Consider the following 14,407-nt stretch of genomic DNA (forward strand, 5'->3'; position numbering starts at 1 on the left):
TGGGTCGACTGAGTGAGTGAGTGATTCATATCCATCACTCAGTGACGCTCAAGGCGCTTCAACATTCAAGGAATAACCTGATTATAATAATGCATATTTGGTTTGTGGTAACACCATGTGTGTATCTACTTCCCAGGTAGTTTGTTCTTAGAGAACTGATTATAATAATAATAACGAAACAGGGACAAATGTGAGAATCTATCTGTTGCAGAAGGAAGCGCTTTTGGGAACAGCGAGGATCCTAAGAAAGACCCTCGAGATCTAAGGCTACGGGACGTAGCCCGACTCGAGGAGTTACCGGCACAAATGAAAATATGATCTTTCTTTTGCATGCTGTGATTAGATGAAATAATAATAATCATAATAATAGTGGCTTCTTATATAGCGAGCATATTCGTCAATCAGTGACGCTCAAGGCGCTTCAACGTACAGTATTTTCTTGGACTATGTTTTTGAATTACGAGACCTACTTCTTTTACATAGCACCATGTAATAGTGTAATAGTTTACAATGTATTGCGACACAATATGCTGCCGAACTAACTAGGAACACTGGGGTGAACTTCTCTTTTCAGTAAGTGCATTGGTATTTTTTTTACATGCGTTACAGAACACACAGGACCAATGGCTTTATGTCCAATCCAAAGGATGAAGCATCATGGTTAAAGACAGTGGACACTATTGGTAATTGTCAAAGACTAGTCTGCACAGTTGGTGTATCTCAACATATGCATAAAATAACAAACCTGTGAAAATTTGAGCTCAATCGGGCGTCGAAGTTGCGAGATAATAATGAAAGAAAACAACGCCCTTGTCACACGAAGTTGTGTGCTTTGTGATGCTTGATTTCGAGACCTCAAATTCTAAACTTAAGGTCTCGAAATCAAATTCATGGAAAATTACTTCTTTCTTGAAAACTACGTCACTTCAATGAGCTGTTTCTCACAATGTTTTATACTATCAACCTCTCCCCATTACTCGTAATCAAGAAAGGTTTTATGATGATAATTATTTTGAGTAATTACCAATAGTGTCCACTGCCTTTAAGTGTCTTGTTTAAGGCATAGGTGTCCTGATAAATTTTTGTGATGAATTTAAGGATACACTGAACGTCAATTCCTTCGGGTCTATCTTCAAATCTTTCCAGCTCCGTTAAAGTTGGTTTGATTCCTTCAGCAACCTGGTAAACAAACAAATAAATTTGAATATGTTAACCACTCAAGTTTAAAACCGTTGAATAGTTTTGGTCAAATGAATGTTTGACCAAAGACAGATAGATGCAAATTTTCATCTATAAAGTTGTTGCGATATCCGCTGCTAAAAGATAGGATTCAAACTGCCTCTAGCTACCGGGCAATCTTGGTGGTCAAGTCAGTATGACACTGCTCTATAAATGCAAGGGCCGTAGGTTCGAATCCCACCCAAGTAATATGCCTAATGAATTTGTTCACAGAACTCGGGAAAGTACAGTGCTAGCACATATTTTTGTAAGGATCAAACCAAATAATAAAGACATAAAGCTTGGCACATGCTTTGTACAAATTGTGCCTGAAGGAATCTACGCTTCTGTGCAAATTTTTGACGTCAAAGGTCACAGGTCATAGGTCACATTGTCTTGTATAGACAATGTGACCTCTGACGTCACACGAAAAAACAATAACATGATTCGCGCGCATACCGCCGGGCAAAACCTTTGTGTTTTGGCAGCCAGCTAGAAAGTGTACGCAATCTTACTATGACTAGCAACTCAGTGCCCGGCGAAACATGACGTATATAGTGTTTTGTCAACAGAGGGCAGTTTGAATGTAAACATAGGTCACATCGTCTATATGTAAACAACTTACTATGGCACTCATGGCAAACGTCTTATACAGAAATCCTTTGTGACTGAAACGATTGCCCTCAAAGATTAGAAAGTCACCGTCTTTGGAAACGTCTCCACCGATCGCTCTGTGGACAGAATAAAAGAAAATAAGAAAATATTCTCTTACCTCCAAAAAGGAATAAAAATCATTACATGAATTTCCCTATTAATCAAAACTCACATAGGATTCGTACTGCCTCTAGCTACCGGCAACCTTGGTAGTCTAGTTGGTAAGACACTGCTCTAGAATTGCAAGGGTCGTGGGTTCGAATCCCACCCGAGTAACATGCCTGTGACAGGACTCGGGAAAGTACCGAGTATACAGCGCTAACACACATCGGTGTATGGGTAAAAACCAATTAATATTCTTCATCCCCGATGCAAAGTTAACATCTATTATATCGTTGCGGTTGCCGCTGCCAAAACATAGGATTCGAACTGCCTCTAGCTGCCGGGCAACCTCGGTAGTCTAGTTGGTAAGACACTGCTCTAGAATTGTAAGGGTCGTGGGTTCGAATCCCACCCGAGTAACATGCCTGTGACAAGACTCGGGAAAGTACCGAGTATACAGCGCTAACACACATCGGTGTATGGGTAAAAACCAGTTAATATTCTTCATCCCCGATGCAAATTTAACATCTCTTACAAAACTCACTGGTTTCACAGCTACTCTTATCAGAGTCAGTACTACCAATAAAGTAGTTCATTCGCATGCATAGTAACTGTATGCTGCTCTGGCTGGTAAACTACTTTTGCTTAGCAAACGCTTTTTGGGGGCACAGGGCCCAACTTCACAATGTCTATAAGCAAAAAACAAAATTGCTAAGAACAGAGAAATCTGCTTAACAGAAACTGGTTATCAGCCAAGATTCCATCAAATTTACATTGCTGCAACTGGTGACAGACCCCAACCCCCCCCCCCCCCCACAACTCATTTTTGCTCAGGCAAGAAACTAACTAAGCAGTGTTTTCTGCTTACAGTGTTTTCTGCTTAACAGCTTAATAAAACCAGGCCCAGGTCTACAAAAAAGCAGACAACACAATGCAATAAAATACAATAGATTCATTTATCGGAGTATTGCGTCATTGAATTTTTCACATTCATAGTGCCCTAACCTGACCCCGTCCTCGTCAAAGAGCTTTTGAACAGGTCTTCGTTTCTTCTTGCGCTTCTCGGTGTTCGGTGCGCGTATGGTGCCACGCATCCTCGTGTAGTCTATACGTGGGAGGAGCTTGAGGGTGACCTGGTTCTGAGACGTCTCCACGTAGTCCACCTGGGCGAGGTCATCTTTGAAGACCCCTCTCCTTTGGGTCAAAGGTCAAAGTGTTATAGGTCAGATGTCAAAGTAACAGGAGTATGATATGTCAAACATTTTTCATAGTTTCAGCTTATTTTGCCCGCCTGTATGTTGATTGCTTTTATCAATGGACATTGATCATTTAAAGGCACTGGACTACTTTGGTAATTGTCAAAAACCAGTATCCTCACTTGGTACATGTATCTCCCAACATTGCATAAAGTAACAAACCAGGACCCTATTGGTCAACGAAGTTGCATGTGAATCATGAAAGTTGCAATACTTTGAGTGCTTTCAGATGCATAACAGAAGGCTTCAGCTGAAATTACCTCTTTCTCAAAAACTACGTTACTTCAGGGGAGCCGTTTCTCACAATGTTTTATACTATCAACAACTCTCCATTGTTCGTTAACAAGTAAGTTTTTTTTAATAACAATTATTTTGAGTAATTACCAATCATCTTTTTATCAGAGAAGTATTGTCCTCTTTAGAGCTAGTTGATAGGGTAGGGTAGCCCGCATGTGGGCAACTAAGTGAGTGAGTGAACAGGCCATCCACGTGTCATGTTGACCCTTCACCCTTAAAGGAACACGTTGCCTTGGATCGGTCGAGTTGGTCTTTGAAAAGCGTTTGTAACCGTTTGTTATAAAATGCATATGGGTAGAAAGATGTTGTAAAAGTAGAATACAATGATCCACACAAACATGCCTCGAAATTGCACGGTTTTCCTTTTACCTCGTCGTCTAACACGGTCGGCCATTTATGGGAGTCAAATTTTTGACTCCCATAAATGGCCGACCGTGTTAGTTCGCACAGTAAAAGGAAAACCACACAATTTCGAGGCAAACTTGTGTGGATCATTGTATTCTACTTTTAAAACATCTTTCCAACCATACGCATTTTATAAAAAACAGGTACACAAGCTTTTTATAGACCAACTCGTCCGATCCAAGGCAACGTGTTCCTTTAATAAATTTCTGCCAAATGATTATTGCAAAGCGTTTCATAAAACTGGTTTTTATTATATAACACCCAAGCAGATCCTTCCCATTTGATTGGAGGATTGTCCGTCACGTGTTAGCAAATAAAAGTACTATTGCACGCTACGTCATTCAGCGTGCATTTTTCGTTCCATCCGAAAAGTACTATTGCATGCTGAGCAAAAAACATCACTGCGTGTGCGTGTCTTTGGTAACGCAGCAGTATTACTACAAGGCACATAGCATTCGGCAACTGCGTGTCTCAAAATAGCTGTACCGAACGCACATTGTCGCACATTAGTTTCACAAATAAAAATTGTAGGTACGCTTTGTTTATTTCGAAAGTTGTATCCTCCAATCAAAATGACAAATATCTACTTGGATGTTATATAAAACAAATAACGAATGTTTTTCATTTTTGCAATAGTGCAAATATATTCATTCGTTGAAAGATGAATATTCCATTCAACTCGGCTCCGCCTCGTTGAAAAGAACATTCCATCTTTCAACTCATGAACATATTCGCACCATTGCACTCATAAACAGTCATTATTTGTATACTAATGTGTCCAAGTCCGATAATATAAATCACTCACAACACGACACGCAAATATTATCAATAGTCACTGAAATGTCCTTACTTGAGTCGCACCCATGATTTAGGTTTGAGCGCTACAATCTCCTTGACGACCTTCAGGACATCTGTCATCTCCTTGATGGGGACCATGAGTTGGTTCCAGAGCCCGATGCGGAGGTTGCCAACACCCTGGATGGCGTGCTTAACGTGAGTCTGCTTGAAGGACTCTATGTAAAGGTAGCCCTTTAGGCCTTCTACTGCCACGACAGACTTGATCTGCAACGGCTGTAAGGGGGAAGGTTAATAATAATAATAATAATAATAACAATAATAATAATATATAGGATTTGAGGCATTGCATGGTGAGGTATCAATGTATATTTGGTTTGCGGTAACACCATGTGTGTATCTACTTGCCAGGTAGAGTTGTTCTTAGGGAACTGTCTTGCTTTATTCTACTGCCGTGGAGTAGATAATCGGAGGTTCGGGAGACTTCTCAGTTCTGAAAAGAACTGTCCTGCTTTTTAACTATTACCAGGGCGGATGGTATAGAAATTAGACTGGACTATACTTTAGCTTATAGGATCGTAATTAACTGTACTGCCGCGGAGTCAGTTCTGAAATTGGTCTCAACGTTTCGACTAGCTTGCTCTAGTCATCGTCAGTCTAAGTAGAAAACAAAACAAAAGAAAAAAAAATACTAGAGGCTCTCATTGGTGAAACAAAAACGGTTTGAGAGACTGTTTGAAGATCAAAGTAGACTCTGCTTCTCAGACGTCACAGGGCAGTTGGTTCCAAAGCTTAGGAGCTGCATTGAAAAATAGATTGTCTCCAGCCTTTTTATAGGAGCGAGAGCAGAGCGGAGCCTTCTACGGTCTTCAGAATGACCAGTAGTGTAGAGGATGAAGTTTTCTGTGAGGTATTTTGGTGCTTGACCATGAAGACATTATTTTGTGAACACACAGGAGGATTTTGTATTAAAAAGGGAAGGTAAAATTTTGGTAGTTACTCAAAACAAATATTAAATTCAAAACTGACTTGGTAACGAGCATTGGAGACCTGTTGATAGTATAAAACATTGTGAAAAACGACTCCCTCTGAAGTTACCTAGTCTTTGAGAAAGAGGTAACTTCCAGCTAAAACATTAAAATACTTCTAGCTAGAAGTCTGTCCTATCTGAAAGCACACAAAGTCGTCCAACAAGGGTGTTTTTTCTTTCATAATTTTCTTGCAACTTCGATGACCAATTGAGCCCAAACTTTCACAGGCTTTTCACATTTTATGCTTATGATGGGATACACCAAGTGAGAACACTGGTCTTTGACAATTACCAAACGTGTACAGTGCCTTTAAAGGAAAGGCATACATATCTTTGATTATTTACTCCAAAACTTAACAACCATCAAAACTAAAGAAAATGAAACGAGTACTGGAGATGAATCTTCTCTTATTAGTGATTGTTAAAATTTAAACAATTTACATGATAGAAACTTTTTTAGACAGTTTTTTATTCTTTATTTATGTTCGGCTCTTGTGAAATCAAGTCTGGCTCAGAATTTTTTTATTAGTCAGAAGCCCTGCAGCTTTGTAGACATTTTATCCCAAACTCGAGATTGTGAGCAGGGTTCTAGACCTACCTCATCCTGGTACTGGTAGGCAATAAATTTCCTCATCATCTGGAAGGCAGTCGCCTTCTCTTCTCCGATCTTACACTTCACCATCCACAGATTGGGATCCCTAGAGTCGGAAACAAATATCAGAATTTTCTTAAAGGATTTGGGTACCTTTTCAAAATGTCCATAGATTTACATTAAACTTACAGGGTTTTGAAGATAATGATAGTGGAAAGCTTCCCTTCAAATGTCACTTACTGAGGTGCTGTAGTTTTTGAGAAATGAGTATGTCATGAAAATACGTTTGTAAATGATTAAAATAATTTCCGTCTCATGAGACGAAACTTATTTTTGTGACATTGTTTTACTCATTTCCAAAAAACTACAGCACCTCAGCAGGTAATATTTTCAGGGAAGCTTTCTACTATCATTATCTTCAAACTGTGTGAGTTTAGTGTAAATCTGTGGACATTGTGTTTTTGTCCCACAAAAGTTACATAGACCCTTTAATGGTTTTGGGGTTGATTGAAGAAAAATTTACTTAAGGGTGAGCTTTGAACCAATGACAGGAATAATTAACGTTCTGCCACTCTACCAACCGAGCTATCTAGCCCAATGTTGGACGTCTCCCTATTTGTCAATATCTTTGTTCTCTGTGCCAGTAAGATGCCATAAAGCTTGATAATGAAACAAAAACACACAGTTCAATAATAATATCGAAGTCTTGTATAGCGCACGTATCAACCAAACAAGGTACTCAAGGTGCTGAGTATTAAACAAACTTTCAGAAAGATAGGCTATTGCAGTGATGAATTCTGAGACCCAATTAGCTAGTACCTTAAGGCTTTACAAGGTGCTATGGCGTATACATGTACAGCAGCCACAGCCAGGGTAGGGTTTGAGGGTAAACTTGCAAAGTCTATTAAAGTTTTCTGAGATGTTTACTGAGACAGGGTGCCCGTCTATAGCTTACTTCACTCCGGGTAGAAGTCCCTGTTGTGTGATCTGGTCTGGTACCTCGTCTTCATCAGCATAGCTCCTTGCTGATGTCTCAGCATATTTGCGTTTGTAGTACTCAGCAATTTCGTCTTCCTTTTGGTGACTGCGAGAAAGAACAAAAGGGAAAATGTCGGTAAGAGAAATAACATTTTGAACTCCATTAAAATGTACTTTTGAAAAAAAATTAATAAATAAATGTTTGGATGGTATTCCACAAACAAATTTGTGATATGTCTGACGCCCTTCTGCCAACTTATTTTGGTAGACCAACTTGTGAACCCCACCCCCCCCCCCACAAATTCCAGACCTCTGTTTTGTTGTTCAACCTGATAGTAAGCTCAATGGCAGATTTTGGGCCATGGCTCACAGCAAAGGTTCTGCACATCACAACAACATCGAATCCTGGGGTGCGTTCCACTCGCGCAAAAGTTGCCAACAGTTGCGCACATTCGCCAACAATTTCAAGTGGATCGAGTTGTGTGCCGCCACCATTGGCGAACATTGGCAACTTTACGCGAACATACTTCTGAGGTGTTGTTGAGTGGTTTTTAAAATGGCGGACAAGCATACCGTACTTTTTCTTTGTTACAAATATAATAACATTGTATTTTCGGTGGATGACAATGCAGATTTGAAATAACAAAGTTAATTAGTTCATGTAATGATGCCAAAAAGAGGACTATTGCAGCAAACACAAAGTTTAAAAAATAACTACGTATGGTGCGCGCCATCTTCATTTCCGGGCGTCGCCATATTGACATCACGTAATACGCACTAATCGTTCCAAAGCCAAAAAACATTTGCACGAACAGTTGTGAGTCGTTTGCGCGAGTGGAACGCATCCCTGGGTTTTATTGTGGCAACAATATTTTCACAAGAAAAATGTCACTCAAGAAGCTCCAAAGAGTATGGACAAATAATACCGAAACATTTCCTGCACAGATTTTGTTCGAATCTAGGTCATGACACTTGTGTCCCTGAGCAAAACACTCAACTAGAATTGCTTCTCTCCAACCAGGGGTAAGTGGGTACCTGTGAGGGCAGAGATGGTTCTTGTGATTGATTTAGCCGAGTAGCGCATATTAATGTTGCACAGGCTGCATACTCCCCACCAGGGAGCTGAGATGGTTTAAGGAATGAATGCGGCCCAGAGACCACGGGTAAGAATGTTGGAAGCGATTTGAGACGTCCTCCGGGTGTGAAAAGTGCTATATAAAAACTGGTTAGTATTAAGAAAATAAAAGGGTAGCGTCGAGTTCTTAAACGGCCGTTTAATAACGGTATGGTCGCTGCCATGTGACAAAGGCCCGAGCCGAAGGACAACAACCCTGCAAAGTTTAAAACGGACGTTTAAGAACTACTCTTTTATTTCCATTCATAAATGCCCTTTTGTTAAAAAAGTATAGATACTTTGACAATTGAAAATTCAAGGTTTGAAATATATTTGTTTTAAACTATGTGAAGAATCTGTTTGATGCATGTGGGTTGTGTGTACGCGCACGTGCGCCCTTAGAAATTGATAACGCACTCTTACTAATAGCTATGAATTGCATTCCGCGTGCTTATATTGCACGCCAGCCAGTTATAAACAGTTCCAGCTGGTCATTATGAACCGTTTAAACACCCCCAAGTGACGCGCTCTCCACCAATAGGAGTAGAGAAACTGTCTGGGGTATTTATGAATAATATTATTATTATTATTTTTGTTTAAATATGACGTGAAGTAGCAACGTACCTGAGTAGCTGTTGCAGCCTCCTAGCTCCGTGTCTCTCTGTCTCATCCTGCTCTACTCGATTACTCTTCATATCGATCAGATCCTTAGCCCCTTCCTCCCAATCACCTTCTTCATCATCCTCGTAGTCATTGTCAACATCTGTAAGAAGATCACATTAACTCTTAAAAAAACCGGCCTGAAGTTACACGGAAGCACTGGCCTTCGGTGCCCCTGGTCTTGGCCTTGGTGCCCTTTCAAAGGCTTCCCATAGACTTTGAGATTTTACGATGGAAGTGCCCTTTGCAAAGATGAAATTCCAGGCCTTTAAAACATGAAAGGTCAAAGTTTTGTTATTATATGAGATCCATTCTGGGGGGAAAAAAATGGAATTTTTAAATGTCAGGTTTCAAAGACATACTATGTCCATATATGTAAGAAGATCATAACAACTTTAAAAACCCGCCCGAAATTACACTTTTCAAGATCACTTTATATAAGATCACTTCTGGGAAATAAAGAGGACACTTTTCCAAGACATACGGGTTTCAAAGACATACTTTGACAGACAAAGCAAAATTGGGAAAGTATCTTGCTCTTGAAACAAGTGCAACAACTACGACTCAAACCAACACTCTGTTTGAAAGATCTTCCTGCATCTGAAGATGGACCAGAGCTTGAGTTCAGAGCTTGAACCAGTGCGCGTACATTACACGCAAAAAGTGGTTCCACTACACGAAAATAAAATGATTTTATGTTTAATATTAACATTTTTATTAATCCTGTAATTGGCGCTTGCACTGTTGGATAAGCTTGGGCGATACCACGATATTATCGAATATCGCGATACTAATTTGGAAACGATATCGATATCGGATCGATTTTGTATTAATCGAAATATCGGTAAATCGCGATATCGACTAAGTATCGCGATGTATTTCCTAGCCGAGACGTCTTGCGACAATAAATCTCATAGTGGAGATAATCTTACATCATCACTAAAGAGATGCGAGTCACCTGCGGTCTGTGACAGTCACAGACGCAACCGCAAGATTCCTTTGTAGATTGGACCGACCGGGTTTTCTTCGGGGAAAAAAACCAATCAAAGCGAAGATTAGGCGGTCTTACACAGACTACCGAAAACTACATTTAGTATCACTATTGTATCACATTACACTCCCTTTGAGTGTGCGGCTCAGGGCCGCTGTCTGCGCCCATCCGAGGTGTAAATCGGCTATTAAACTTGGTAGTTTATTTGGTTAGGCTCTATAGAGAAGAGTGATGGTCAACTCAGTTTGGAAATAATTAAAAGAGCCGATCTTTTAATTATTTCCAAACTGACTTGGCCATCATTCTACTTCAATCGTTCAAAGATGGAAGGTGAACTGCGTCTTGTGTCTAAGAAAAAAACAACTTCTGCCGTATGGGTTCATTTTGGTATTGCTGTTGATGAATTGTGATTCAATATTCATTCATTCTTCTTAGTAAAACTTGCTGATCCAAAATAACTGACTGCAAATATACTTACCCTAACAAACTATTTTTCAGTGGTTTCAAATTTAACTCGGAAAACTCTTACAAAACTGCTTGCCTTAATTTTGTTATACCTCCATTTGATTAAACAAGAGAAAGTGAGAAGCAGTAATTATATACTTTTAAATTAATCAATATTCAATACTCCATGATTCGATTGTTCTTGTGTTTAAAAAAACAATTAACGGAGGTGCCTTGTTCCTTTCCTTCCATTTTGTTTATTCTTGATGTTATCTTCTTGTTGTCACTAATGCTGAAATAAACTTGACTTGATATAGCCTATAGTTTCATTCAACTAAAGTTAAAGTGTAATGGTGCTTATTATTTTGTTATTTTGTTTTTAAGAGGCTGAGGCAAAGATCCGTCCGTTTAACGTTAGTTGTTTATTTTTTTCATTAAAAAGGTAATAATTTATGAGTACCAGAAAGTTTACCCGTTCAAAAAGAAAGTTTTATTTGAAAAAAGAAATCAACTGCCAATGGTGCGTCATTGAATTACCAAACATTACTAAATTATGTAAGCCTTTACTTTTACGACGGCAGCGCTAATCAATTGAATACATTTACCGATCTGTTGGTAAATGTATTCAATTGATAAGCGCTGCCACACTGCGCCGTCAAATAAAAGTAAAGACCTACTGAATATTGGCCTCCCTCCTCACTCTCAGTCTGTGACGCAGCCGCAAAATTCCTTTGTAGATTGGACCGGCCGGGTTGTTTCAGGGGGGAAAAAACATCACAGCGGGGATTAGGCGGTCTCACACAGACTACCGAAAACTACAGTGCGTCTGCAGAACGCAAGGGTCACTGCATGCTCACTGCACCACCACGTGTGTGCAAGTAGCGCTAGCGCGAACTTATTAGTCATGCAAACAATAGAGCAGTCTGTCATGCGCAGACGTTAACATCTTAAACGCATGTAAGTAATGGCCACTAGTTTTACACCCCATTAGTTTGGAGTAAAACCAGAAGAATAGCTCATTACAACACCTCTCTTATGCTACAACTGTCTCTTCTACAACTTTCACTGGGAGTTTGAAGACTGATGATGGTAAATTTAATTAATCGCGATTATATCGAATATCGCGATATATTGTTGGCGATATATCGTAAATAAAATAAATCGATATCGCCCAAGCTTACTGTTGGATGTTGTATAAAATAAAATAAAATAAATAAAATAAACTAGAAAAGCAAAACGATTTTTCACTGACAAGCTTCGTCCAGGATGAACTCCCTGAATCTGGCCTGAGTCCAGTGCTCTTAACCACTCAGGCTCGACACGCCAAAAGTGGTTCTACTACATGAAAACAAAATGAAACTAGAGTCTGAGCAAAACATTTATCACTGACCGGCCTCGTCCAAGATGAACTCCCTGAATCTGGCCTTCTTCCGATTGGCCACGGGATCATCCTCTTCAGAATCGTATTCTTCGTCCTCTTCGGGCATTAAGTCCTCTCCTTCTTCTTCTTCCTCTTCATTGCCCCCGACGACGCTCCCCGCCTCGCTGCCCTCATCACTGGGAGCTTCTTCTGCTTCACTCCCTACTGGGCTTTCATCCTGGGGGAGTTTTTGGGGTTTCAAGAAAACCTAAAGTTACCAAACAATAGTGTTGGATATTTAAAAAACACTTCTTCCTTTTCATTACGCCCGACGAAGCTACCCGCCTCGCTGCCCTCATCACTGAGAGCTTCTTCTGCTTCACTAGCTACTGGGCTTTTATCCTGGGGGAGTTTTTGGGGTTTCAGGAAAAAGTAAAGTTACAAAACAATTGTTTTGGATATTTAAAAAACACTTCTTCCTCTTCATTGCCCCCGACAACGCTTCCCGCCTCGCTGCCCTCATCTCTGAGAGCTTCTTCCGCTTCACTCGCTACTGGGCTTTCATCCTGGAGGAGTTTTTGGGGTTTCAAGAAAACGTAAAGTTACAGAACAATTGACCCAATTCTCCTGACGTCACCATCAGAATAATCTTGGATGCACCATATCGGTGGGCAATGTCTCTGTGCGTTATTCAGTGAAGTGCGTAATTTAGGCGACGCTGCGTTTACAAGTAAACCTAATTGCCCACCAATATGGTGAGCGTACGAAGTTGCCGCCTGTAACGTGCGTGCAAGGGGTCAACAGATGGGATATTTAAAAAACAAAAAACATTATAAACTAGAGTAACAGTGTGAGGAGCTAGTCTTCACTGAGTGGTTTTGACTAGGTTGGTGGCTGGCTGCTGTTAATGGACTGAAAGCCAGATCCATTAACAACGGCCAGTCACCAACCCGATCATTATTGTAAGCGCTGTGATTTAGTTTACTAAGAAAGGCGGCTTCAATGGGAGACTTTTGGGATGCTTAGTGACACGCTCATGTGACACGCTCTCAACCAATGAAGAGGCAGAATATTGGTAAGGGGTGTTATAATATATCTCACCTCTCCATCACTCTTGGCTTGGTAGCTCCCATCGCTATCGCCGTCCGAGAACGCACTGGCATCACTGTCAGACATGAGTGGTACTGTGATCTGGCACTCCTTCAGGACTAACGGAATCAAGGTTGTTACTCTTAAACTGCAAGGAAAAAACAGTTACCATTGACTGACTATACATTTTCCAATGGAAGTGCCATTTACACAATGAAAATGACCATGCCCTTTGTCCTTTGTAAGATGAAATTGAAGTTCTAAGCCAAATTTCTGCGCCAGCCTTGTGTACCCGTAGGCGTAGAATGCCTAGTAACGTGGAGTACGCACGCGCAGAAGCCCAAATTCGCAGCTAACACGTTATAAATTAAATACCCTTGCAGTAAGCACAGAATTCCCGGCAGTGCTTCCGTAAGCGCCGATTCTGTGCTTACTGTAAGCAGAGCCATAAAATTGGGCCCGGCTTACGATCGCCATTCCCCGCTTACGTGCAAGCGCCGAACTTCTACGCTAGCCTTGTAAAAAAATGTAAGCGAAGAATGCCTAGCCCTAGTGTAACTGAGGTGAGAGTATTGCACGCGCAGAAGCCCAAATTCGACGCCAACCCGTGAAATATGCTTGCCGATAGCACAGAATTCCCTGCTTCCGTAAGCGCCAACTCTGTGCTTACCCTTTACGGTAAGCTAAGCCATGAAATTGGGCCCTGTCCTGACGCTGAGCTGAGCTGGTTGTTCTCGCCTGGCATCCTAGCCTGCTTATCTTATAAATAAATAAATGCACATTTTTTATTAGTTAGAGAGGGGGCGAGTTGTGCTTAGTTATTGGTCGACTACAACAATCATTAATTATAAACTAGCTCGATACGATTTCTAAATGATTACTATAAAGGTAAATTTACCTGTTTACTTCTTAATTAAGGCCACCACCTGCACAACGTGTGGTTATTATTTCACTTCTCGGTCACTGCTGATGATGTTTTCAGCATATAAATGCAGTGCAGCGTTTTTGGGATGTGTACATGAATGAAAAGTGTGTGTACACTCATTGTCCATGTGTGTACGTACACCCAATGTGCATGTAGATTTTGTCAAAAGAACACAAATTGTAGCGCCCTCTACGTTCGGATTGGGGGAAAAACCTCGCCGCTCTTTATGCAAATAAACTAGCATGCACAAATCTACAGTGGCTTGTGTTTTTCAAACAAGCAATTTGCTATAAATTATACAAGCTCTACTTTTAATTATGTTTTGTAGGTAATTAATAAAAGAGCATCTGGAAGAATATTTAATTAGTTTTATGCAAGTAAAGCATTTGCAAAACATGTAACTAGCGTCTCATTAAAATTAAGCTAGAGCTCAAATCACGTGTTTGATGTCATGTCGAGGCCTCCGTCGCGTGGTGACGCTAATAGAGCATGCGCAT

At 40.4% G+C, this 14,407-nt stretch overlaps 1 protein-coding gene across 2 annotated transcripts in view; it reads right to left on the reverse strand.

Moving 5' to 3' along the window:
• Positions 1–14,066, reverse strand: part of LOC117305700 (transcription elongation factor SPT5-like) — a 32,605-nt gene extending 18,539 nt beyond the window's left edge. The window contains exons 1-10 of one of the 2 annotated variants that reach the window (XM_033790571.1): positions 13,656–13,715; positions 12,998–13,133; positions 11,927–12,164; positions 9,066–9,204; positions 7,305–7,433; positions 6,356–6,455; positions 4,783–5,003; positions 2,980–3,168; positions 1,844–1,949; positions 1,104–1,179 (exon numbers count right to left, since the gene is read on the reverse strand). In XM_033790571.1, the coding sequence (XP_033646462.1) occupies positions 1,104–1,179; positions 1,844–1,949; positions 2,980–3,168; positions 4,783–5,003; positions 6,356–6,455; positions 7,305–7,433; positions 9,066–9,204; positions 11,927–12,164; positions 12,998–13,072 (1,273 nt within the window). In that variant the 5' untranslated portion in view covers positions 13,073–13,133; positions 13,656–13,715. Of the gene's footprint in view, positions 1–1,103; positions 1,180–1,843; positions 1,950–2,979; positions 3,169–4,782; positions 5,004–6,355; positions 6,456–7,304; positions 7,434–9,065; positions 9,205–11,926; positions 12,165–12,997; positions 13,134–13,655; positions 13,716–13,883 lie in introns of those variants that run through there. The other variant, XM_033790572.1, reaches the window with a different exon arrangement.
• Between the last annotated feature and the right edge of the window lie 341 nt (positions 14,067–14,407).

Source organism: Asterias rubens, unplaced genomic scaffold (assembly GCF_902459465.1).
Source record: "Asterias rubens unplaced genomic scaffold, eAstRub1.3, whole genome shotgun sequence".
NCBI classification, from domain to species: domain Eukaryota; kingdom Metazoa; phylum Echinodermata; class Asteroidea; order Forcipulatida; family Asteriidae; genus Asterias; species Asterias rubens.